Raw genomic sequence first — 27,036 nt, forward strand, 5'->3', positions numbered from 1 at the left:
TGCACTGTGGTATCCTTTATTTAAAAATTGTGAGCTAACTACAGTTGTAGTGTTCTCATTTACCATTCTGATGGCATAATAAACTGGGAGAACATTAACACAGTTTCAAGAAGGCATCAAAAACCTGTAAACAAACATACACGTCACACATGCGCACACACACACAACATACACACACAGGCTATAGTCTAAACACAGAAGTGATGAAGAAAAGCTCTGAATGCTCTAAATCAAATTAAAAACTCTTGTTATAATAAACTGTGGCAATACTGTGGCTATTATGAAAAATATTGTAACTGTTTAAAAAGCAAAAAGAAAAATACTGGCAATTTGAAACTAGCAGCAAAAAGCAGTTAAGATAGAATGGAAGATAACATAAAACTAAGTAATAGCAAAATTCTAATGTTGATACTGTGTAGGATTGCACTGAAGTAATTTAAAATCAGTTCTTGAGGAACTGTTAAAAAGTCCCTTGAAATATTAAATCGTTGCACTTTACAAACAGTGGAAAAGAATAAAGCATTTGGAATGTTACACACACACACACAGAGGAAATGTATTAGGCATATCAGTTTATGGTCTTTGTTTAAGACCTTCAAAAAGTTTTATAAAGAAAAATTTAAGTGCCAATGTAGTGAAAGAAAGTTAAAAATTCCTAAAGATGCAAGTCTGAGTGCATTTATCAGGTTTAAGAATATATTTCAAGGTTGGGGACCAGGCATGATTGATGCACATTCAAGAAAAAAACCATGTGGAACCCACAGGGTAGGAGAGTTCTCTGGAAGGTGTTTAGAATGAAAGTGTATCAAACTCAGACTATCCTGAAGGAGACTCCAAAGTATGTAGAGTTGTACAGCTCTTCATTAGCTGAAATGTTTCATAGTGGCCAATAAATAACTAAGACTAACTTTTCAGCAAACTGGTTTTTCATACAAACATAAAAATCTTTATCACACATGCAGAGCTGATAGTCCATAAGAGCACAAATAGGAATCCTGGTTTCAGAAGAAAAGCACATTAGCAAGGATATTTTTCCCCACAGGTTCTTATTAAAATGTCTGAAGCTGCTAGACATCTGCAAAGAGGGGATAAGGTTAGATTTCCTACTGATTTTGGAAGAAAGGAGGTTTTATTTTCCTAAGGAAGTCAGCCATCCATGAGCAGAACACCTGTCTTCAGAATCTAAGTGTAATGTCCTTAGTGCTTAAACTCATGGCAAGCTCAGATCCAGAAAAACTGGCAGGCAGAATGGGGAAAATGAAAAGTCTGAATGTCTACAGTATACTTTGGAATAAAATGTGCCTCATAAGTTAAAACGGCTCAACTGCGTTTAGACCGAAGTGCTGCAGTCTGGAGAAGACTCAGTTCTCTGGAGTTAGGAGTTGGGAGGGAGACCTCCATCTCCAGGGGCCTCTGGGCTGACCTGGGGGCAGCAGGGCCTTATTTTTCATGAGTTCTTTCAGTTGGGGAATTTGTGACTATGCCCAGAAAAATACTTTTTTTGGTTACTTTTTCTCTAAAATCAACTAGTTGGGCAAGTTACTAGTGATTTCCCAAAACAAAATCTAGTTATACTAGTATCTTACGGTGCCAGCTACTTGGAATTAATGCCCATCAATAACGCTGCTAGGTATGAACTGCTGTTGCTAAGAACTGACCCCCAAATGACCTAACTGGGTAATCGATCACACTAGGTGCTTTTACTATCTTGGGTTTTTTGCGCTTTAGAGAAATAGTCTTTGTAATAGGACTTAGGAACTGCTTCTCTCTGGCTTTGTTTCACTCTTCCTCTTCCCCTTCTCCTTCTCCTTCCTCCATGGTTTCCACAATGAGTTCCGCTGTGCAGGTGGCCTCTCCGAGACTGTTGACAGCCTTGCAGGTGTACTTGGCATCATCATCCCCGCACACGTCGCTAATGATTAAAGAGCAGTTCCCATCCTCGTCGTAGTCTATCTGGAAGTGGCGGGACTCCCTGATGGACTGGTCATCTTTGAACCAGACGACCTCAGGGTCTGGGTATCCTGCATCACAAGGAGGGAACACAAGTAGCAAAAACTATCATTCAAAACTTCTTATCGGTTCATGCAAAGAGCTCCCAAACTACCCCTATTGATTAATGCAGGAAAGGAAAAAAACTATGATGCCTTTTAGCAGCTGTTTTGATACTGACATTTGAATAGGGTGTGTATTATAAACACTAATATCTGGAACCCCACAAGAGGCATTTTGCAGTCATCCCATTTCCCATCCATGTGGGGCCTGCCCCATGACCCACCTATACACAGATACAGAGTACTGCCTGGAACACTGCCCCAACTCCAGCTAGACGCCTAGAGCCAATTATCTTTCTGGGATGAAATGAAAAATTTTCATCTTGTATAAAAGTTGAACTTGAATAAATTTAAATAAAAAGATTCAGAACAAATGGGCACGAGGGATCTTTTGGGGGTGATGGAAATGTTCTAAAATTGGATAGTAGTAGTGATTCCATAATTCTGTAAATTCACTAAATATAATTGAATTGTACACACAATATGGTATGTAAGTTATAACTTAAAGCTGATAACAGCTCTATAAAACATAAGTTAGAGGAGTTGGTAATATTGCTAAGAAAAAGAAAGCAGTTATTTGTTTTAAGCTGATCCAAAGACATAATCTGCCCCTAGATAACTGGAAATTGACCACATTGATTAGCTTCATTTTATGAATTAATCATGTTTCTGCAAAGTTCAGCATAAAAAATACATATATAAAATATGCCTTTTGCCTGGCCGGGTGTGGCTCAGCGGTTGACCATTGACCTAGGATCCAGGAGATCATGGTTTGATTCCCGGTCAACGCACATGCCTGGGTTGTGGGCTCGATCCTCAGTAGGGGGCGTGTAGGAGGCAGCCGATCAATGACAACTCTCTCATCATTGAAGTTTCAACTCTTTCTCCCCCTCTCCCTTCTTCTCTTTGAAATCAATAAAGGTATATTTAAAATAAATAAATAAAATAAAATATGACTTTAAAATACAGGGTGGAGCAAAAGTAGGTTTATAGTTGTTTGTATGAAAAATCATACAATAATTAATAAATAATAACACGAGTAAACTTTGTTTCACATACAACTGTAAACCTACTTTTGCCATACTGTGTATATAATTATTCTAACTGACTTGTTCTTAAATTTTGGAGAAGTACTTTTACAGAAAAAAATCGTAGCCCCAACCAAAATAAAAATTATATATTAGAATTTAAGAATTCTAACATTCTTCCCAAGTAGAATTTTGTTTCAATTAAAACAGCATCCATATGCTTTAATTTCTCCTCAGTGCTCCAGTCGAAGTTATGCAAATACCAAAGAAATAATTCCAAAGAGAAAAGTACAAAGATGGCAGTTATTATGTTCTAATAATTTATTTTTAATAGAAAAAGGAAAAAAGAAAGAACTTCAGGAGACCCAAAGACAATGGTGGTGGTGAGAGTTACAACAGTGGCCCCAGAGCTTTCGGCAGAACCCCCAGGCCGAGCACTTCTGCACAAGCCAAGGCAGCACATCACATTTAAAAAACTGAATGAAAAGAAAGATTATGGTAAGCAAGGCATTTACAAGGCATTTTGATAGTATAATGACACAGCCGAAAACTTGCTTTTTCATCCGTAACTTTGGGTTACTTTACCCAAAGGCATTATACAGTCATACTGCTGGAGACTCTCACAGAGTGGGAGCAGGCTTTGTTCCGACTGTGGTCCTGGGAACGTTGCTTAACGAACACCTGTGCTTCCTTCATTTTGCCAGATTGAAATGGGAGATAACCCAGCCACTCTGGTTGGCACTGGACAGTTACCGGCTTGAAGCCTATCTTATCTCGCCCTTTATCTTTCTAGAACGTTGCACTCTGTGGAAACTGAAATGCTTTGAGTCACCACCAATGCTAATGTCTCGTGTGCCATGCTAAGGTCCCTTAAGGTCCCTTGAGCTCTAGCAGCTCCCGGTTCAATGGCCACATTGCCTGGCTGGCAGGGAAGTGTGGGTAAGATGGCACCAGTGCCTGGGTCCCAGCTTCCCTCAGTTTGAAGTCACACTGCATGCTCTGCACTTATCAATCCCACAACTTTCCCCTGGACTCTGTCACATCTTTAAAGGATTTTAAAAGGTTTCTCTTTTTATACATGTCATCTAAGAATCCCCAGAGCCACTCAGGACATTAGATATCATCTTACAGGTGAGGGCCTGGGGCTCAGAAGAGTCAGATCACCACCCAAGGTCACAGCCCACTGAGGAACAGCAGAGTTGCTGACTCCACATCCCACGCTCTGGTCCAACCTCCTTCTGAGAGCCTGTTGTGGGCACAGGTTTCCTGGAAATTTCATTTCATTAAGCATGTCCCATAGCCACATACTACAGTCCATGATAAACCACTTTAACTTGGGCCTAGTGGCTGATGTAAGTAAGTGAAATATCAAATGTGCCCCCAGGTAAGTCACTGAATGGGACTAACCTCCAGCCGGGGGAGTGGGGGCACTGGGCCAGCTCCTCCTGACCCAGTTTCCCTCAGAGCCTGGCTGTTGCTAACTGCTCCCAGAACTGACACCTTGCCCAGGGCACACAGCTGGGGCCCACCAACCACCCAAACCCCTTTTGTAGTTACAGCTACAACTTACCTTCAATCTTGCAGTCAAATCTAGCAGCACTTCCCTCCACCACTTCTAAATCACGAATGGTCTTAGAGAAGTAAGGTTTCACATGGGGCTTTTCCTCAGCAACAGCCTCCAGGAAGGCTTGGGAGACATCACCTAGGAGATAGGGGAGAGGACATGGTCATTCCTGCATCCCTTGTTCTTTCCTCTCCCCTAGTTTAAAAAAGCTGACTTTAAAATTTTTTTTAAAAGTAGCTCCAATTTAGCAAATAACGCAGCTTAGAGGACTGAATCATCAGCACACCTTTCTGCCGGGGATAGGCTGGCCAGCTGCCAAATGGTTTTGGCAGAAGAGAAAACTGTGACTAAACTGGGGAAATGTTTGGACTCCCCCTTCCCTTACGCTGACACACTGAAAAGAGAAATAATCTTCAAAAAGCATTTTTGGCTGCATCTCCTGCTGTTTCAGGATTCGGTTGAAGATATCTAAGAGGGACAGAACCACACCAGCCTTCCTGGTCTCTGTACCCCTTTGCCCTCCCCTGTAGCTGCAGGCCCTTTCCCACTCTCGGAGGGAGGGGCCAGGTCCTAGAGGCATCTTCTACTTGCCAGCAGTTCTGTTCTCCTCACTTTTACTGCCTTCACGTTGTGTGGCAGCAGACCAGGGTATGGGATTGGGCCAGGGAAAAGTCGGAACTTGGAGGGGCTCCTGTGTCCTCTCCCTCCTCTTCAGGCTATTTGTGGGTCATCCAGGAGTGGCAGGAGTGGATCAGGAAGGACCAGACTAAGTGCTACAGACTCTGTCCTTGGCTGCATCAGAGCAGCCCAGCAGGAAGCCTCACCAATGGCACTGCCTTTGTGCACAAAAGGGATCTGGACTTCTCACCTGTGGAGACCAGCAGCACCAGGCAGGAGGGGGTAGGGGGTATCTCTGCCAAGCGAGGCACCTCAAGAAGATAAGGACCAGACCCTGCATGCATCTGATGCAGGAAGAGGCGGAGGCATTCACTGAGGAGATGGGCAGAGCAGCATCTCCAAGACAGTGGGAAAGTAACTAACCTCACTGGTCTTCAGGAGCAGCCCTTCCAACCACAGTCTACCCAGTTCAAAGGACAGGTTTCAGCATCATAAAAAATGCCAAACCAATATGCACTATGTGAGTTAATTTTTGTTTAAAAGAAAAACACAGACTTAAAGAACCAGGATATTTTTTAAAAGTACACTACTTTTAAATGTGATTTAATGTTTATGTTTGCCTATCAATATATAAGTATCACTTTTGTAATGAGAAAAAAAGGAAACTTTCAATAAAGCCTTTGCTAATTCTTATGTAAAACACAGGAGAAAGAATAGCAGAGGTGATCTAGTTTTATTCCACAAATAATAACTTTCCCTCAGAAAATAGTTAAACCTAAGTTAAAACAATTAAAGCGTATTTACTAGACTTAGTAACTGTTGTCAGAGCAACCTAAAAGTAGTTCTGAATTTAATCCTTGTAGATTGTATTACCAACCCCCCCCCCAAAAAAAAAACCTCCTCAAAATGCCCCTCCATCCCCCAGCCCTTCCTTTCTCACCACCTGGTTGGAGAAAAATCCTCCTGGAGCTCCTTACCTTCAGTTTCTAGTTTTTCTGCGTTGAGAGGGCTGGTTGGTGACCCTGTTGAGGACTTCCTGCCACTGAGCCCTGAGATCATTGCCATAGAGGACAGTCTTCCAATGGCTCTCACAGCATTGCCTGTTTTCTGGAAAATAGACACCGGGGTTGGACTCGGCGGCTTCCCTGTTCCTGCTGGGCAGTGGGGCTCAGGGATGACAGCCCAGCCCGGGAGAAGAGCCCAGCCCAGGAGAAGCAGCTGTCCTTGGAACGAGGGCCGCCCGAGCGCCGAGGTTCTGCCAGAGAAGTGAGCCCAACCTTGCTCTGCTCAGCACTATCAGTGTGTCAGAAGATGTTCGGAGAATGGAATGGGGCCTGGAACCAATGTGTGCGTTAATGTGACTAAACAAGGTCAACATGAGACAAAAACCCTTTTCATACTGTGCTTCAACTCCCATAAAAGGGATAGTTTATATAAAGCAACTGCAGGCTGAGACAGCTCCAAAGACTTATTGCTGACGGGGCACAGTAGGGCTGTTTCTCGTTAAACAATGCTAATGATAGAATTTTAATTGGTCAAGAGAATAGTTACTACAGATCCCACAGGTCCTCATGCAAGTGGGAAAAAAGCATGCTGTTGACCTTGTGTGAGTCGTTTAACCTCTCTGGGCTTCAGTTTCCTTCTCTGCATAAGGAGGGGGTTGGACAAGACTCCAAGGTCTCATTTAGTTCTGTGCATGATTCAGATACTTAAGAGATTTTGGGAAATGGTCTGGCACAAGTCTAAGAATGCGCAGTGAGGTTCTGGAGGGGTATTCTTCCCCAGAGCACACCCAGGCACCACAAACCCAAGGAAATGCAAAGCTATGGCACTTTGCTTTTTTGGGTCGAGGCACCTTGGGAGTGGACAGAATTTCTGCTGGAAAGGAAGCCAGAACTTGAGATGAAAATTTCTTGGCAGTGTGAAAATTCTACCAAGCATAGGATTTAGGTACAGAAATCCCCAATAATATACAATGTGTCTAAGTTTCTTACCTTTAATTAAAGGTTCTCACCCCTTTCCCAAGGTCAATGGAATGACTAAGATAAGAAACTAAAGCATAACCAACTCCTTCCACACAAAGCGACTTTTCAGGCACCCAGATGCTGCACATCCAGAGAGCAGATGTCACCACAGACTGCTGCTGAGAGAGGGAGGACACCGGCAATGGGCTTACATACCCCACGGGACCTCAAACTGTGCCAAAGCTGTTTCCCTCCTGAGTTAACCTCATACATTCAAGTATTTCAGCAAAGCCTCACAATTCTGGACTAGCTAGAAAGCCAGTATGCTTCATAAAAAGATCATTTCCAAAGTAAAGAATTTCAGGCCACTAAGGAATCAGACAGAAAAGTGTGTGAGTGTGTGTGTGTGTGTGTGTGTGTGTGTGTGTGGTTTAAGCAGTGGCCTATTGCTGTGGTGACGATCACTCTTCTGTTGTGTCACATGCCATCCTTGTTGCAGGCTATTTTCATGCACTTTGGACAGACATTCCGTCTTACTGTCCTCTGGCCATCCACCCTCTCAAATGTGTCGCTGTGCGGTGTGGGTATGCTTCTGGCCCTCTGCCACCGCGGTGAAACTGGGTCACTCCAAACTGAACCCAGGAAGCCCCAAGTGGAGGTGATGAGCAGGGGAAGAAGGTGAGAGGTGACGATGGAGCAACTTAACTCTGTGCAGTGGCACTGTGCCCCTCCCCCCGCAGAGAATGGGGCCATTTGGCAACCTTGAGTGCTCTTCTGGAGAAGGCTGTTTCACTGATGGGCTTCCTGTGCTAGCCAGAGTGTTGCGAGATCCAACTCTCCCCGTGGGGGTTTACCCTGACCTGGGGAACGTGTACGAGGTCGGAGAGACAGGCAGCCATTCATATGAAATCAACGTCAGGCCAGGCTGCTTCCTAATCGGCCAGACTCTCAGAGTCTCTGCCCTCCTCCTCCTCCCTCCATTTCCTTTACTCCGTACAGGCAGGTCTGCCCTGTCCAGGAGTCTCTAAACTCAGAGAGCTCATTCCCAATAAGGGACAGCTTAGTTCTTAAACCACTGATTACTGTGTGACATGTGCAAGTCAGTTCCCTTCTCCGGGCCTCATGTCCTTAAACCAGAAGATTCAAATCTCCCTGCAGCTCTGGTCTTCTACAGAAAGACGAGGATTCATGCTCAGGGATATGCAGCAGGGGACACCTCCCTTGAGCCCCTGGGCTCCCTAATTCCAAACACCGGGACTGTGACTGACCAGGACTGTCTTCACTTGTATTGTTTAGAAGAATAAAGCCTTTCCTGTTCCATTAACAAACCGACTAATACAAAGTTACCAGAGCAAGGCAAATAAAAGAGCTGCAATATTTCCGAGGCGGTGGCAAATTCACATGGGGGGACATTTTCCATCAGATGAAGTGATACAGCACATAATTTCTAAAACAGGGAGAAATGTAAGACGTGCTTAATAAGAAAAAAAAAAAATTTAAATAATCTATGCCAGAATTCAATCTTTGGAAACTGGTTTATGGAAAAAAAATTTGGTAGGGAAGTTAGTTGGAGCTGGAAAAGAAATATATCCATATGTTCTCATCGTCCAGGTTCATGCCTTTGAGCTAAATATCGGTTGCTGTTTTACTTGGTAAAGACCTTTGGAAATTTTTGGAACATCAAAGCAGCAAAGTTTCGATTCCCTAGGTTCCATTCTTGTTTAGAGGAAGCCTTTTTCTCATTTGAGGGCAATGGCCAAGGCTGGGTTCCTGTGTACCCAGCAGGCACTGTTTGTACTGGCCTCTGAGGCAGCAGCTTCCCTCCCCTGGGAGAGCCAGCCCCATGCGCCAGGACAGAGGGGCTTTCCAGGATAAGGGTATTCAGTGCTAAAGCTGAGACAGTCCCTGGCTAATGGGGCAAGCTGGTTACCTAAGAGCCAGCCAGCTGTCAGAGACCCTATACACCAGCAGCCCCAAGATTAGTGTTTCCTGTGAGAAGTGCATGATACACAAATGTGATCGTCAAGCGCACTCTGTGCTATCCTGGGCCGAAAGCTTTCCTCCTTACGACCCTTTTGTCCAGACTGCTGAGGTCTTCGTGGATCCCAGAACATAAAGATGGTTGTCCATGGGCCTCCAGATTCCAGTCCTTTGCTTCTAGTTTGCATGCAGGAATCCTGTTATCCTGCTCGACTTGCCCACCCTCAACGCTCTACTTACCACCATAGCTTTTAAAAGTTTTTTGATATAAATGAAAGAACATACCCTTTCAGCATAACTTCATTCTAAGAGCAGTAATATGACTAGTCATCTCTATATTGCCTAGAGTGTAGGGATTTGCTTCCATGTTCCTGCCTTCCTCCTGGGCCTTCATGAATGCCACACCAGAACGAAAACAGGAAACCTTCCCTCGAGCATCTGCAGAGAGTCTGGGCTGCCTGGGCCTGCCCTGCTCCTTTCCCCCCACCACAGACCACTGTACTCCGTTCCTCTCCACTCCATGCTGGCCCCCCCCAGACCCTCGCTGCTCTGACAGGGAGCCTGTTCGAGGACAGCCAAGGAACCGGCGCCTGGAGTTAAAAACGCGGAAAACATTCTCCTAAGGAAGCAACATCACACAAGATGTTCAGTTGCAGCTGAACCATCACCAGTGAAATTATGCTTCAGGGACAGTGCGGGTCACATGGGATGGTGTGGTCTGCTTTTGTGAAACCTAACCTCTGTGTGGAAAAATAATTTCCAAAGGCTGCCACCTAAATTAAAATACGACTTTAAAATTCCTTCTCTGAATTTTGCCCTTTTCTTCCAGAAATTCTGCCCCTCACTTCCAGAAAACCCTCTGACTAATAACAGTGTAAACAACAAGAAAAAATTTAAGTGATTAAAATATTGGCACAAATGATGGTTCCCTGACCTATTTGACTAGAAAATTCCATTCGCTTCCTCTCCCATTCCCTTATCTCTTCTCCACGCCCATCCCTGGGCTGTGCAGCAGCAGATGCGTCCCTGCTCCCTGAGAGCCCGGAGTGGTAAGGCCGCCCCTTGACCCGCAGGCCTGTCCAGCCAGAACCAGGCGAGGGCCCCTGGAGGGCTGCCCCAGCCCGCCCCAGCCCTGCCCGCTCCAGGAAACCCGCTGTTTCTTTGAGATTTGACCACCACAGGATCATTAAGAAAGTCAGCCTTTGTTCTTTGTTCTTTGTGGATCCCATCTTGCTTTGTTTTGTTTGTAAGAGTATTTGCTACTCTGATTTCCCTGGATCCTGATGTCACCAGAGGGTTAGGTAAGCAGCACAGGTCTTTCAACTCACCTGCACTTGACGGGGCCAGGAGACCCACCTAACCTTTCACACAGGTGGGGGTGCAGGTGGGAATCCAGAACTGGCTCCCGCGGTGGGGTGGGGGGGGTTCCAGAACACAGGTGGTACAGTCCCTTATGCCACCCACCAGAGCCCCTCATCTGCCTCCGCTCCTTCTCCCCACCTTTGCGTGGAGTGTCGTCTCTGAGGGACTGTGGTTCAGTCATCCTGTGTGGCAAATCACCAGTGTGCCAGCTGCCCCTAAAACAATGAGTTTCTTTTCCTCTGCCGCACAGAAAGGTCTAGATGCCCCAGGTCCCCTGACTGCCCGGCTAAAGGCTCTGTTCCTTTCAGGGCAGCCTAACCCGGGAGGCGAGGCGAGGCTCCCGCCTCTGCGCCTTCTCCTCCGTCTGCACTGTCACCCCTCCTCCGGGCTCCAGCCCGTGTTCCGTGACCAGTTTCAAACTCCTGCCCGGGCAGCATTTCCTCACGACCACATCCACGTCTGGCGCGACGGGCTCTATGCTCCTGTCCGCACTCACATATATGGGTATGGAGAGCTATAGCAACAGTTTATAATTCTTGGTGGGTGTCATGTCCTTTTATGTCTCTTTGCTTCAGTCCCTCCACTCCACTATACATTCCTTGAGCATAGAAACCATGTTCGCTCCAGTAGCCCAGGAATTTTATAACACTAATAATGACAGTAAAATAATACAGTAGATGATAAGTTCTCTCTGGTTTTGGGTGATCATTTTATCCATCTGCTAACAATCGAAGGCAATTTCGTATCATTGTTAAGACTGTGCTTTGGAGTCAGGCTCTGGGTTTGAATTCTGCCTTTCCTACTTACTAGCTGGTGATCCTAGGTGACTTTCCTAACCTTTCTCTGCCTCAGTTTGTTTGAAAAGTGGGGATAACATAGTACCTACCTCAAGGATTAAAAGACAATGCATAGAAAGGGCTCTGAATGTTCTCCGACACACGGCCAGCCCTCCACACATACTAGCTACTGGTGTTATTTTTGAACATGTGCTACATGCCAGGCATTGTGCTAAAGGCCACATGAAGATTATCTCATATAATCCTCACAACAATGCTGTCACATTGGTATTATCCCCACTTTACAGATGAGAAAACAAAGGCACAGCAAAGTTAAGTCACTTGTCTAAAGACACGTAGCTAGTAACATACAATCTCCCTACAGAGTGGGGCTGTGTCTCTCTTTGAAGATCATGTGCCCTCCCTCTTCATCAAAAAGAAACGTAAGACCATCACACTGCCTTTAAGGAGACCACACTGTCCAGGGTTGCCAAATAGTCCTAAAGGTGACCGTGCGCGCTCCTAGTCCTGAATAGCCTTGGTCCCAGACTGTTTCAGAAACAGATTTACACATTTTGGGAGTGAGTCTGGGGCAAACTGGGAATGAGGATGGCTTGAAAAAAGCAAACACGGGAAGCAACACTGTAGCCCAGAGCGAGCCTTTCCTTACCTGCCATTTTCTTCTTGCCATGTACTTCTTCATCCGGTCCTTGGACAGCTTCTTCGCCTCCATGTTCTTGGTGTCTTTCATCAGCCACGGATGCTGAAGGCACTGGGTGCAGTCCAGGCGGTTTCTGATGGGGGCAGAGGTCAGAAGATTTCTAAGCAGGAGGGGACTTCAGAGATTGCTGGTCAGGTCAGAAATGGGAGGCCACCTGTTCCCAGGCACACAGGGCCGAGCCCAGGGCTCTCTGCTCCCAGTCCCTCCACCATGACCAGGGGCACTGCGCTCCTGGCCTGTTTCCTCTCTCGGTCTGGGTTATAGACTAGATGCAGAATAGGTTAGTGTTAAGAAGGCCTAACCACCAAGTAAGCAACTGGAGTCTCATGACCAATTCTGGGGTCTAGGAAAGGTAAGTGCAGGAGGGCAAACATGTCTGGGAATGGCTCGCACCATAAAGCAGGGTCATTCTGCTGGTCACGTGGAGTTGGTGGCTATGGAGGCCTAATCCTTCCGCTTCACTGTCTCAGAGGCTAGGCTCAAATCTCTGAGAATCCCTAAACTCTCATGTCTTATGCTGAGGTTGAGTATCAGGTTTTTCCTGTTAAAATGCAAAGAGTTATGTCCTACATACAACCTATGTATTATGACAACCTCAGGGCCACATTGAAACTCATTTATCTTTCTGAAAGCTCTGGGAATCTAGGAATATTTCAGGGCCATCCCCTTAATTACGATTAAGGACTAATAAAGCCCAAAGAATCCAATGTTAACATACGTAGACAAATGAGTAGACGTAAATTTGCTAAGTAGAGCAAAATGTAGTGATCTGTAGATAAAGGACTATGAATTATTTTAATTTTCTTATATTCAATTTTTCTATAATTTACATGTATTTCTTTTATAATAGGAAAACATTTTAAAAAGTGCTGATAGATCAGGATTTCTGGTTGAAGAGACTTGATAAGTTTGAGAGTTTATGGGAATCTAATGTCTTGGTCTATTTGAAATCAGTTCTTTCATGAGGGCATTTTATGAGCACAGAGTGGCCAACATAGCTCACTGAATTAATTCAAATTCAGATGAGAAAATAAGGTATATACATAATACCCCATTTACCAAATCCTTGGTGAATGAAGCCATCCTTGGACCAGAGTTATTAGGAAAAAGGTATGGATCTTCCTGAGGCACCGTGGGAGTGCAGGTCAGATAACCAGATCCTCCTTAGGTCATGCTTACTCTGATAGGAAGACCCAGACAGAACAGTGCTACAAACCTCACTGCCAGGGAGTGTGGAACGCAGCCTCTGGAGGGGTCGGCCCTGAGATCACTAAAAAGAGACCCTCCCACATTGCATGGGTTTAGTGGTCCATCTACATTTGAGGCATTTAGGTCAAACCAGAAAACTTTCATAAGAGGCACTACAGTGGAGGAAAGAGCATAGCCTGTGTATTCACTGGGTGACCTTGGACAATTCCCCTAAACTCACAGATTTCTCCTCTGTAAAAAGGAGAACCTACTACTCAACCTGTCCCAGCCAGGATTTCTCCCAGAGGGAGCAAGATGACCAACAGCCTGAGGGGAATCCGTGGGTCAGATGGTAGGGCAAAGCCTAGGCCATAAGTCACCTGGCGATTGCAGAGCCTTCTGCCTGCCCCTGAAGTTGGGATGCCCCTCCCTTTCCTCTGTCACATCACCTATTTTAACACTGCCCTTGGCCCGAGCTTATAACTGCTTCTTGTTGCAAAATATAACTCCTCAGGGCCCTGGAGCCAGGCCCTGCCTCATCTGGCCACATGTTCACAGAAGGGGTGGGGAGTCCAATAGGCCAGATGCTCTCAACAGATACCTCCCCATTCCCTTCCCCTAGGGGGAGGCAGCTCTGCCTACATGCACGCAGCCCCTCTCAGCTTCCTGATTTAATTTGGCTGGTTCTCCTCACCAGGTAAGTCCACAGCAATGAATTCTGTCTACCACACCCAAGGCTTCCACCAACCTGACCTCCTCTGCTCTGATCTCCTCTGAGACTCTCAACCTCCATTTAAAAAAAAAAAAATCTTTATTGATTCCAGCGAGAGGAAGGGAGAGGGAGAGAGATAGAAACATCAATGATGAGAGAGTCATTGATCAGCTGCCTCCTGCACGCCCCCAACTGGGGACCGAGCCCACAACCCAGGCATGTGCCCTGACCGGGAATTGTACCGCGATCTCCTGGATCCTAGGTCGATGCTCAACCGCTGAACCGTGCCCGGCTGGGCTCCATTCCTCTTTCAATGAAATACTTACTGAGTGCCTGTGTGTCTGACCTTTCCTCACAGCCTTTTCCTATAGACCTGCACACACTGCCTCCCCCTTTTCACAAATGTTTTATATATTCAACCACAGACCACTTGGGCAGCTCCAGGCAGCACAGTTGGCACTGTTATGGGGGGACACAGATGGAGCTGGGAGAGGCTGAGCCCACTGATCTGGGACCATAGGCTAACTTTGACCAGTGGGAGAAGGGACCTGGCCATATTCAGGCAGGTAGTTCTTAAATAATTAAGATATGAGAAACACCAAACTAGAGTAGTTTGGAGATACGACCAAGACGGACAAGTAGGATACTCCAATGCAACCTGAAGAGGGGCTGAGGTTTCAGCAGGGCTTTTACAGGCCACAACCGTACACAGAGAACAAAAGGGGCTGTTGCTACTCATACACAAGCACCCACTCCCCCTGCAACGCTTGGCTAAGGGCTGCTTTTCAAGGGAGGTTTCAGAGCTCCTAAAACCTCGCACAGGGAAGCAGGGGCCTAGGAAAACGCCTTCCCTTCCCCCCACACTCACAGTGTCCACCCTCCCCTCCCAGGTGAGGAGGGGCCCACGACAGGCAAAGGAAAATCCCTGCCTCCGGACACCAGTCTGGGGAGTGGGGAGCTGGAAAAATGGAAATCTCAACTCATTACTTCATATCTTTCTTCAGCAAGTTGCTGATAAAATCCTTGGCATCATCCGAGATCTCGTCAAATGCCTCATCGTCGAAGTCCCAGGTGGCTGAGGTAACGTTGGCCAAGGTTTCATTGTCGTTGTCACCCATGAAGGGGGAAAGTCCACTGACCCTGGGAGAAAAGAGCAGGAGAGCAGGTGAATTTGGGGGGAGGTGGCAGGGAGAGCAGGGTGGAATGATTCCCCCAAATGAATGCTAACTGAGGTTAAGTGAGGGCCAGCAAAGCCCTGCACCCCCCCCCAACTTGTGCCTGCCTCTCCTCCCACCTGGGGAAAGATGAGAGGATGTGGTTCCCCAGTCTTCTGTGGCCCAGCCTCTTCTTAGTGCTCACAGTACTTCTGGGGTGTCACCTGCCTCTTGACACTTCCTGCCTGTGAAGCTGGGGCCGAAGGAATTTACTTCCATTTACACCGTACACAGCAGGCCCCTCCTGTCTCTTATTCTTCCCCAGAGCCCAGGCTAAAACTACCCCCCCCCCAGAACCTCTGCAAGGTCCCTGTGATCCTGCCCCCCCATGGGTGGGCCTGTGGTATATGGCACCTGTCACTGCACCTGGCGGTGCCCGCTCCCGGCTCTCATCAGCACCAGGAGGGCCCAGCAAGGGTGTGTGGAGAGAGGAACGGTGGGCTCTGAATCAGCAGTGTGGGTTTCGTGGCCCATCTACACTCAGGCATTTAGGCCAAGCCAGAAAGCTTCCACCAGAGTCACCATGGCCGAGGCCAGAGCATGTCTGTGTTCACTCGGTGACCTTGGATAACCCCTTTAAGCTCTTGGTGTCACAGATCCCTTTTCTGTAAAAAGGGGAACCTACTACTCAGCCACAGAGTGGTCACCGCCTCTCTTTCTCCCTCCTTCCTCTTCCTCCTCTCCTGTCATCACCACCACGGCTGCAAACATTTATCAGATATTCACTATGTGCCAGGCACTGGACAGAGACACCAAACTAGATGAACTCATTCAATCTTAACATTACCCTATATTGCAGGTAACTCATTAGTTTGCTTAACAGATGAGGAGACTGAGGCACAGAGTGGTGTTAGGTACTTCCCAAGGATTCACGCCAGTGAGATTTAAATCCAGGTGTTGCAACCTCAGAACCAGCTCAAAATAGTCCCATCCTATTGAACAAGATACTGAGTTGCTTTTCAGAGACAAGAGACCAAAAACCTCGTGCCACGCAGCCGAAGCACGCGAGAGGAGAGAACTCTGACCCCCAGCTGCGCCTGGAGCCAGAGTCTCCCCTGCACCCAGGCACACACGGAACCAAAGGGCTGGGACAGACCCAGAGCTTGGATGCTGTAGCCATTTCAGAGCAAAGGGCCTGCTGTCCAGGAAGATGCAGTGCGGCAGCCCCGGCCACAGATGGCCAAGATCCAAGGTCCTCCGACTGAAACCTGCCCCACCAGCCATTCTGCATACGTGTCCCCCCAACCCCTTAAAAACCATAACCCAGTCCACCGAGCAAGGTGGTTTTGAGGCATTGCTGTCTCCCATCTTCTCGGTTGCCACCTTCTCGATCAATAAACTTTTCCTTACTCCAAACTCTGACATTTTGAGTTTTGGTTTTTCAAAGCACTGGGCACACAAACTTGGGTTCTGTGACAACATCTGTCTCAAGAGCCTGAATCTTAACTGCCACTTTATACGCACATTTCCATGAACATGAAGTAAATCACAGTGCACAGACCTGCACAGGGCCTGGTCTACAGGAAGGTGCTGGGTCCATGACCACAGGTGTCACGCTTCTTCTGTATGCAGTTCATCCCCACTGCCTCACCAATCTGTGATCTCAGGAATGACTCATTTACCCATGGCTTACACCGAATAAAATTAGGATGGTAAAGTATCTCAAAGATGACTAGAACAGCTTTATGGCTTACTGGCCTCACCTCTCACCTCTGAGCACTTCATTGCCGTACCAAGCATCCACCCCCCATTCACCCTGATGGCGGGCCAGCCTCCTAGCTGCACAGGGTCCCACCCATTTGATGGGCTCCACACTTAATGTTCTGCTGCCATCATTTTTATATTCTTAATAATGTTTGAACAAGTCACCTCACCTTTTTATTTTGCACTGGGCCCCGCAAATTATGTAGCTGATCCTGCCCTGAGCCCACCTGAGCCCCATGAGGTGAATCTGAGGCATTCATGCCATCAACCTCCCAAGTTAAGGCTTCACTAAAGTCCCCTCTCCCAAATCCTTAGGAACCCATCATCACAAACAATAACACAAACCCTTCTGGAGCGGTTTTGGCATTCAAGAGGCCTCAGCTTATGAAATACACCTGTACTTGAAAATTAAGTTTTGTAAAACAAAACCCACTGAAGTGCTGTGAGAAAACCTTGATGTGGAAGGAACCCTCTGCTAAGACCTTTTGTAAAAAGAAGAAAGCTTTGGTAATGTGAATGATCTCACCCTAATCAATAGATTTGTGTTTCTGAGTAACAGATTTTTATAGATGGCACTGAAGTGTCTTAGACACTGATTTATGTGTTAAGAATGCACGGAGATCATCCTTCTCGACCACATTACAGTGGGGGAAGGGTGGGAGTTTATCATCCCCTGAGTCTACACTGTTCTGGGCCTGAGCTTCCCCTTCTGGCCCAAAGCACCAAAGGTACCAAAGGTACTGGGCTAGAATTCCCAGGGACTCTCAGCTTTCCCTTCTCTGTGATCCTGTGTGACTTGCTAAAAAAAGGAATAACAGGCCCAAGATGGAATCATGTGCTCTCACAACATCAAGCCAAGACTTAATTGTAATTTCAATCTCTTCCAGAAATGTGATCTATGAACAGTCAATCTGAAACTTCCTGATCAGCCCTTGTGAGGTAACCAGCAGGATAAAACCCCTGCTGTTCCCTTCCCTTTGAAAGAAGAGGACCTGGCCTGAAACAATCCTTTCTTTTCTTTTGCTATGACTCCTCCTGCCTATAAACCCTTCTGTTTTGTACAGCCGCTGGGAACATCTCTCTGTTCACTAGATGGGATGCTCCTGGTTTGTGAATTGTTCAACAAAGTCAATTTGATCTTCACATTTACTCCACTGAATTTTTGTTCTTCAGCAGACCCAAATTAGCCTCATCAAGAAGCAGCCCCACTAGCCTGTCAGCCACCTGCTTCCTTCTGCTTTTACATTTTCCATTTGAAACATGGGGGGGGGGGGGGGGGGAAGTCCTTCAGCTCTCCAAAAGATTACAGGAAAAGCAAACAACCCTGCTGTGGAATGCTGAAAGGTCCCCTTCTGTAAACCTCCTTTCCTAATTAGGAACTGTAATCCTGCAAAGATAGGCCTTAATCTCTGTGAAGTTCACAGCCAGGGAGGGCCTCCTCACCTCTGGCCTCTGGCGCTTCTCCTTCCTGGCAGCCCATCCATCTGAAATACCCCTGAACCCCAGCTGGCTCCTCGTCTGTCTGAGCTCCCCCAGCATCAACCCCATTAAAGAGTATATCTCTAAAATGAAACTTGGAATATACGCAGAGCATGATAACAAAGAGAGTGTTCTAATTTTAGTAATGCTGTTTCTGGGTGGTGGGATTTTTTTTTTAAACTTTCTTCTTTGAGCTTTTAGGTCATTGCCAGGATTTACATAAGGATTGTACATCTTTTTATTAAGAAATTAACCCAATAACAAACAGAATAACCTTAGCATTAAAAACTCAGCCATTCACCTCTCTCCCTAGTCTTGCCTAGTTTTTAACTGGAGGGGATCAGAGTATGCCACTCCAAAATACGGAGGATTGCCTTGAGCTGAAGGCAATTAGCTCTCTGTTCTCCCTCTTTCTGTCTAAAAGCAGAATATAAATTTCTCTTTGTTAAGGTGATGCAAATTTCCATTTGTAGAGGAGAAGACTCTTATATGCATAACAAACTTACTCTACAACCCTTATTTACCATACATTTCCTAGGACCTTCTCACAACCTAACTCCTCCAGAAGCCTGAAGACCCTTTTCCCTGGTCTAGTTACTTCTCTACAATTTATCACTATCTGTTAAAATAGTATATAAGCTTCAAATTCTAAATGCCTCCTTGAGTCACATTTCTTTATCACTTATGCGTATGTACATAATTAAATCTGTTGGGTTTTTTTTCTCCTGTTAATCTGTCTTTTGTCAGTTTGATTTGTAGGCCTCCCTCTCCTACTACTAAAAGGGCAGAGGAAAGTTCCCCCTCCCCCACCCAACATAACCAATAGCTTTATCTGGTTTTCACAAAATTGTAATCAGTGTGGGCAAGCTCTTGGATGCTCTTTTTCCTCACTTGACATGGTCTTTCCCCAGTGTACACAGAGTCTTCATGTTGATTTTTAATGGTCAAATGTTAGTCTTTGTGCTGATGAGTCACAAAGGTCATGACTGCAGGGTGTTCTAATTTCTTTCTTTTTTTAAAATTTTCATCCGAGGAGTGAGGATATTTTTCCATTGATTTTTAGAGAGTGGGGATGGGAGAGAAAGAGAGAAGGGAGAGAAAGAGAGAAACGTCAATTGGTTGCTTCCCACATGTGCCCCAACCGGGGGTGGGAATCAAAGCTGCAACCCAGGTACATGCCTTCGACCAGGAATCGAACCCACAACCCTCTGGTGCACAGGCAGGTGCTTAACCACTGAGCAAATCCCAGCCAGGGCTGTCCTAATTTCTTAATACCTCACTGCAGTAAAACTTTGCCCAGGGAATCTGATGTGAGGCCTGTTTAGCTCTCAAGAAAGAATGGCAGGAGAGGGAAGGGGGCAGAAATGCTTCTTGGACTACATGTTCTCCACGGTGTTTTTCAAGTAGCAAACAGATGGCCCCGCTGCATGAATGGCCAGCTGAGGAGCCCACACATCTGCTAGCACAACTACTGGGCACTTAGGAAGAGTTCGTCTTTGATCCCATTTTAGCCTTCAAATACTGAGGTGTGGTGGGAAATTTGCAAGGGTGGCAGGTCCCACAGGAAGAGCTGGGTGTCGTATTGTGCAGTGGTCCAGAAGGCAGAGAGCTGGAGTGTAGTCATGCTAACTGCATCCCAAGAACCTGAACAGCCACCACCCAAGAACCTGCAAGTAGTGCCTGGGCCTGGTGTGGGCTTGGGGGACCTGGAGGTCGCAGGAGCTGGAACCAGAGAGCATGAATGGCTCACCGGTGGAGAGGAGGGCAGCCCTGGGTGGGGCTACTGGATCCCTCGGAAGAGCCCTGCATTCAAACCCAAGCCTAAGTAGGTCCTGATGCCTGGGGACTGGGACTTCTCCCCAGTTCCCGGTCTGCTGTCCCCAGAAGTTAGACTCTGATGGGGACGACTCTGGCTCTCTCTCATGGTGGGCACTCAGCAAAAGAGCAGAAGTGGGAAGTCTGTCCCTGAGCCCAGACAGGAAGATGGTCGGGGTGGAGAAAGCAGAACAGCAATTGCTCTTTACCTTGGTTTGGGGAGGGGAGAGAGAAGGAACTCTGGAGGGGGGGTGAGGCAGGGCACAGAGAAGGGTTTTGGTGTCCCCACAGGCAGTGAGGGAACACCAAGTCCTCAAGAATTAGAGGAGAAGGAGGTAGGGGAGGGATGGTCTTAGGAAAAAGGTGGGGCTTAGAATTTCTTTCACACTGAAGTGTGGTCTAGAGCACCCCATCCTCTCTCTTCTTTCCTGCCAGATACCAAACGGGTATTTCTAACACGAGAAGAGTCTCCAGGAGATTCACAAAATCGACTGTCTCTCTTCAGAATCAGAGCGAGAGGGCAGGAGCCCCACAGCCCTGCCTGCTGCACCTCCACTCTGCCTGGAAACCCCAACAGGCGGGGGGCCAGGTGTCCAGCGCCAGGACGGGCTCTGCCCTGACCTTTCCCAGGGTCTGAGAAGAGGTTCCTCCCACCAAAGTCAGAGCCATCTACGAAGACAGCAGGCAGTGCTGCCTGCTTAAGAGGCGCTCACCAAACATGGTGAATAATAAATGGGTGACCACCTGTCCCCCCAACTCCCCGGCCTCTCCATCTTTAACTGGCCCCAGAAAGCAGGTGGAGGGGTGGGGAGGAGGTTCTCTGGCACAAATGTGGAAGGTGGACCTGACAGGGACTGTCAGACAGACAACCAAGCTCCAAAGAGAGACACGAGGGGTGCAGGGGGCACCAGAAAACCTCCTCTGGGTGCTTCAGCAGCAGCTCCAGGTTTTTGCACAGCAGGGACTGAAGGAAGCAATCTGGCTGGTTCCAACTGTTGTTTTTGGCACCATGTGCTCTGCTGAGATCCCTACCTCGGGAGGGGAACTGCAAAACCTCAATCCCCACTGTGAGAGCCACTGGGAAAATGTCCCAGAGAGCAGAGTAGCCTTCAGCAATGGGTGCTGGAGCCAGGACCCTGGGGAGACTGAGGGAGGCTGTGCAGGGCCGACCTGCGTCTCCCTACCACACACACCTCTCTCTCCTCCCTAAACCCTTCACCTAAACAACTTCAGGCGGGTGCCCCACTCATCAAAATCATTTTCTCCCCATCTATTTCTTGGTTTTAGCTTTAAAAATAATCTAGTAAACAATATAACATATTATCCCAATTACTACATTCTTCCACCTGAAAGGATTTTCATTTTAAAATAAAGTGCTCTTATAACCTAGTAATTCTAGTTGTAGATTATATATATATATCCCACAGAAATACATAAATATATTCACTAACACACATGTACCAGAATCTTTGCAACACCCTCAGCTGGAATCTATTCAAAAGCCCATCAACGTGAATGGATACATAAATGGGCTGATGTTCACACAGTGGACATTGCACAGCACCAAGAATGAGTGGATACAACTACACACAATCAGATGAATGGGTCTCACAATCAGTGTTGAGCAAAAGCAGACAGACAAGTCTTTCTGTGTGATTTTGTTTATATCAAGTTCAAGAACAGGCAAAACTAATGCATGACATTAGGCATGAGGATTATAGCTACATCTGGGGAGACAGTAACTGGGAGGAGCCCTAGGAGGGCCCCAGGGTCTTGGTAGTGTTTGGTTTATGATCTGGGTATAGGTTACATGGATAGGTTCACTGTAAAAATTTACTGAGCAGGGAGATCAAAGGCCCTAGTTTGCCCAGGACTGTCCTCGCTTTAGCACTAAAAATCCTGTATCCTGGAAACTAGTCAGTCTTGGGTGAACTGGGATGGCTGGTCACCCTCTAGGACTGTGGGGAGTGGACAGTCACATGGGAGTCCTTGGTCCTGGTCACCTCAGTGCCAAAATGAAGGTGGAATCCCTGCCATGACCCACTCCCAGGTTTGTTCTGAGGATTAAATAAGAGCCCCTGTGAAAATCCATGGCAGCAGATGATCTCCACTCCACAGTATGGGAAAGCCAAGGAGACAGCAAGGCAAGGCTCCTGATGGGTGCAGAGGGACTCAGGGACCAAGCCAGGCCCCAGGACAGCTGGGTCTGAACACAGTGAGCTGACCAAAGGCTGTTTCTCAAGATATAGGATCTCCCCCGGGACCAAAGATCCAGCGTGAGCATCGTCCAGCTGGAGGCAGCCCCAGAAGGGGAAGGCCAGGTCTGCCGCCCTGCCTTTCCTTCTTTACCAAGAGGCCGGGCCTCCTGAATCAGGTGCAGTTCCTTTACTTGTCAGCTCCCTTTTTCCTGGAGGGGTCTGGAGTAGGGAGAGGTGGGAAAACGCACTCCTGGCCTGGGGGCTCTTCTCTGTTGCTCTGGAGGAAGCCATGGTGGTGGGGGTGACATCAGGCAGTGGAGAGGATGACTCTGGGGTACAGAATCTGTGATGCATGTTCAACTGAGGGAGGCTGTCCCAGCAGGCCACAGGGAGAGGAAAACTCCTGAAGTGACCCTGTACACACAATCACTCCAGTTGTGGTACAGCTTGTGTAACAGTAGCTCCTAAGCCTGCTGTGCAGCAGGGTCACCCAGGGCGATTTCTCACACTGGGGTCTGGAGACCCAAGGGTCTAAGGAAGCATTCTGAGAGGTCCTCCTCCTATTTTCTATGAAAACACTTTTTCCTTTTCTTTTAACAAAAAAACTATTTTTCCAAGATGAATGCATGCACATCTTTACCTTCTGGGTAATCATTCCATAACTGTTGCACACAAATTCAGGGCTACCTCTGAGGCCAATGACGGTCTGTAGCCTGGGGCTCCAGAGATTAAAGCTGCAAGATCCCACCAAGAGGGGTCGTCCTAGAGCCTGGTACTCAGAGTGTGATCCTTGGACCAGCACCACCGGCAACCCGGACCCTCCTGGAAATGTGGATTCTTAGGTACCTCCAACCTTCTGAACCAGGCCCTGCGATCTAACAAGAGGCCCCAGTGATTCATGAATGTTACTATTTGTGAAGCACTGGTCCTGACTACTGACTTCCCTCTTTTTCTCTAGCATTGTTAACAGAAATGGCTTTGTATTTTCCACCTGACTTCCCAATTCTAGTGACTGTGTTGGCTTTCTGTTGTCTGTTGGCTTCATTGGAGGCTCTATCATCAAAAGTCCTTATTAATCGGTCCAGATATGAGACTCAGAGATGAAGTTGGCAGCTAGGGTTCCTCTGCAGTGAGGATGGAGTACTGTCCTCTGAGGACATTGATGACGCCCACAGGAGATGTGCACCTGGGCTTCCTCCCTCCTTTTCTACATACCCATCTACTCAAGTGAAGGAAGATTACATGGTACCAGCCACATTCCACCCTCCTGACCAGAGGCCCCAGGCTGGCAGGCATCAGAGATGGTGAAAGGCCTGGAAGGCAGATCCTGGTGTGTGGAGCTAGATGCTCTCATAGGAGTGTGCAGGGGGCTGCTGACCTCATGGGAGCACAGGAAGGGCAGGCCAAGGGGTAAGATGGGAGACTGCCACCCTCCTGACCCTGGCCCACTAAACGTCAGGGCAGCCTGGGGACCCTCCTGTGGGACTCCCTGCCTGCACCTCCATGTACCCAAGACTCACAGGATGTAGCAGATGACCCCGATGCTCCACATATCTGTTGCATAGCCAATGGGCTCATAGTTGATCACTTCAGGTGCCACAAACTCCGGGGTGCCAAAGAGGACCTTCAGAGACCCTGCATTCTCTGCAAGCAGGATGGAGAGGGATCAATTGCCAGAACTCTGTGGAGCCAACCCATAGTTCTCAGATGCCCTCATCTGTGTGCCCAGGGGACACACAGACAAGGCCCCGCCCTCAGCTGCTCCCTCTTGGGAGAACGGCATAGACACTGGCCTCTCCATTAAACAAGTGGATCAATACACCAGTGAAATCAACAAGCCGCACACTCACCTCAAATGTCTTCAGGGGAGTAGGGTGTGGGAAGAGAGGCTGTTAAAGGTCCTGCCCTCGAATGCTCTTTCCTGTGTCTGTCTCTCCCACGAGGCCCTGAGGCAGGGGCTATGACTTGTGCTTGATAATAATGAACCCTGCTGGCTGCTTGACAAAGATTTTCCTATTTTATATCCTCGACAGTCCTAAGAGGGAGGTATGACCCCATGCTCCCGAGGAGGATAGGGAGGCCCAGGGAAGTAGAGTGATTTACCTGCCCAGTTAATGGTGGTGGGAGATCAGGACCTAAACCCAGCTGGCCTGACTCCTGAGCCATGTTCCTCCTACTCACGGCCTCTCCATGGGTAGCACCCTGTCTCTCCTCCCAGGAGCTGCTGGGAGGATAATGGGAGAAACCTTGACCCAGGTGGTGCCTCTGAGCCATAAAGAACAAGCTCTCCGGAAATATGCACGCAATGTACCAGCTTTTGGAGGACTTGTCAGGCGTGGGGTGCACCTTGGCCTGTGGGCTGCCCCTGGTCTTGTTTAACTACAGAGCCCGTAATAAGTGTTTTAAGATAAAGCATTTAATGGCTCTTGGACATGGAAGCTCTGCTCTGACTACATTTTAATCTTCCCAGTTCTCTGGTCCTTGGTGGACGCCCTGTCCCCACGTATCCCCTCACCAAGGGAGCCTGCACATTGTGTTCTTTGGGCTCTGACACGGCTGGCTCCCCAGGCCAGTTGTGCCCTATTTGTTCAAACTGTTAGCGGTTCATGCCTGGAGGCAGGCCCTGCACACCAGCGGTGGCCCCAGGCCAGGCCTTCAGCAGCAGAGAGCAGAGCAGGTGCATTCGCCCCACCTGGGGTACTGATCAGGAGGGAGTCACAGCCTGGCATGACGTCCCTCCCTCACTTTCCTCTTTTATTACCTACACGGCCTCAGCAGGACTGGGTGCCCTGCGAGAAGATTAACCAGGTAGCACGAGCTCCTTGCAGAGCAGTGAAAGAAAGGCCAGCTCATGCTGACCCCAGCCCTTGTTGACAAGACAGTGTCAGGAGGTGGAGGGGAAAGTAGTTTCCTCAATTCCTGAGACATCAGAGCTACACAGGCAGGGTGGGTGGTAGTGGTGGGTGGTAGAGGCAGCCAGCCACCTACCAAAATGACCTCAGGACTGGGTATGAAGGTCCCAGACACCTCCTGCCTCCTCCCCACATGGCGCAGTAATAACACAGTGCCTCAGAAGCACGAACTGCGAACTGCACTGCGTCTGGAGTCCTTAGTCCAGCCTCAGCCCCTCCCCTGACTCTTGGTGGGACCTGCTGGGCAAAGCTACTGTGAACCTTGTTTCCCTGGCCTATAAATTGGGCTCATAAAATGTGCCCTGCCTACCCCACAGGGCTGCTGTGGGAATCAAGTGAGAGAAAGCGTTTGAAGGTGCTCTGGAAACTGCACAGCAGGAGGCAAATGTAAGGAAGCACCGTCACCAAGGTGAGTTTTGCTGCTGAAGGCACCGGAGCAAAAAATACAGGGTTATAGTTGTTCGTATGGAAAACAACACAGTAATTAATAAAGAATAAAGAATAAACTGTTTCACATGCTCACAATTGTAAACCTACTTTTGCCCCCACCCTGTATAAGAAGGGTCAACAATAATAATAAATTACTAACACCAACATGGTGGTTGCTTACTGTGTGCGAGGCACTGCTCTTATCACCGTGCCTACGTTAACTCATTTGATCCCTGTAACAACTGTGAGGTGGGAACTGCTATCAGCCCATTTTACAGATGAGGAATCTGAGACTTAGAGTCACACAGCTAGTAAGTGGTAGGGGCAGGATTTGAACCTGAGCCATCTCCACAGTCTCTGATTTTAACTGCAATACCACGCACTCCCTCTAATACCCAGCGTGTGAGACACAGCCACAGACACTGCCAGTACATGTTGGGGACAACAGGAGAGGTGGATCGTCCTTACCCAGCCTTCTGGCCAGACCGAAGTCGATGAGCTTGATCCTGGTGCCCGTCTTGTTGACACACATGATGTTCTCGGGCTTGAGGTCCAGGTGGACGATGCCCTGCTTGTGGATGTACTCCACCCCCTCCGAGATCTGCCGCATGTACTTGATGCACTCTCGCTCCGTCAGCTCAAAGTCCTCGTCGATGATGCGCTCGAACAGCTCACCCCCCGACACGCTGTGGGAGCAGGAGGGGCAGTCAGACCACAGGGTCACAGAGCCCAGGCTGGCAGGGAGCTGCCAAGGGCAGGTTGGGGGTTGGAGAGACTGGCAGGAAAGCCCAGGGGATGGGAGTGCTGGGCACTTTCTGCAGCTCCCTGCATCCCAGGCCACTGCCCCGTTGCACTGGTTCCAGTCTTCCACTGTGCAAGGAGAGCCCAGGCCTCCTGGCTTCCTGCTTGGGGGACTCTGCCTAAGCCCACTAAGCTGTTGGGGATTCAGGGAAGCACCTAGGCTGGGCAGTTTCAGGGGTGGTCATGGACTGAGAGATCCAGACATGATCTCCTTAGCAAAAGGTTAACCTTTGGGCAGCTTCCATTCTCCAAATGATTACAGATACATAGGGGACCATCTTCTACTCCAGCCGTGTCTTTTAGTCATAGATAAATGAAGTTTAGAATAATACTCACAGAAACAGGAAAGTATCTTCAATAATGAGCCTTAACAAATTCGCTAGCTGGAACCTACTACTCCTATGGTTGTGATCGGCTTGCTTCCTCTGGCTAGTCCTAAAGTATCAGCTTACTCCTTCCAGCCCTAACTAACTTGTCTTGCATGCTCCATGGCCCAGGCTGGAAGTGTAGCACATCCTTC

At 47.9% G+C, this 27,036-nt stretch overlaps 1 protein-coding gene across 1 annotated transcript in view; it reads right to left on the reverse strand.

The window, feature by feature from the left end:
* Positions 1 to 27,036, reverse strand: part of MYLK (myosin light chain kinase) — a 229,387-nt gene continuing 202,351 nt past the window's right edge. The window contains exons 27-33 of the mRNA XM_087818186.1: positions 26,184 to 26,401; positions 23,895 to 24,018; positions 14,952 to 15,104; positions 12,014 to 12,137; positions 6,239 to 6,368; positions 4,650 to 4,781; positions 1 to 2,021 (exon numbers count right to left, since the gene is read on the reverse strand). Coding sequence (XP_087674312.1) covers positions 1,780 to 2,021; positions 4,650 to 4,781; positions 6,239 to 6,368; positions 12,014 to 12,137; positions 14,952 to 15,104; positions 23,895 to 24,018; positions 26,184 to 26,401 — 1,123 coding nt within the window. The 3' untranslated portion in view covers positions 1 to 1,779. The remainder of the gene's footprint in view (positions 2,022 to 4,649; positions 4,782 to 6,238; positions 6,369 to 12,013; positions 12,138 to 14,951; positions 15,105 to 23,894; positions 24,019 to 26,183; positions 26,402 to 27,036) is intronic.

This window comes from Miniopterus natalensis, chromosome 6, assembly GCF_054644295.1.
Source record: "Miniopterus natalensis isolate mMinNat1 chromosome 6, mMinNat1.hap1, whole genome shotgun sequence".
NCBI classification, from domain to species: domain Eukaryota; kingdom Metazoa; phylum Chordata; class Mammalia; order Chiroptera; family Miniopteridae; genus Miniopterus; species Miniopterus natalensis.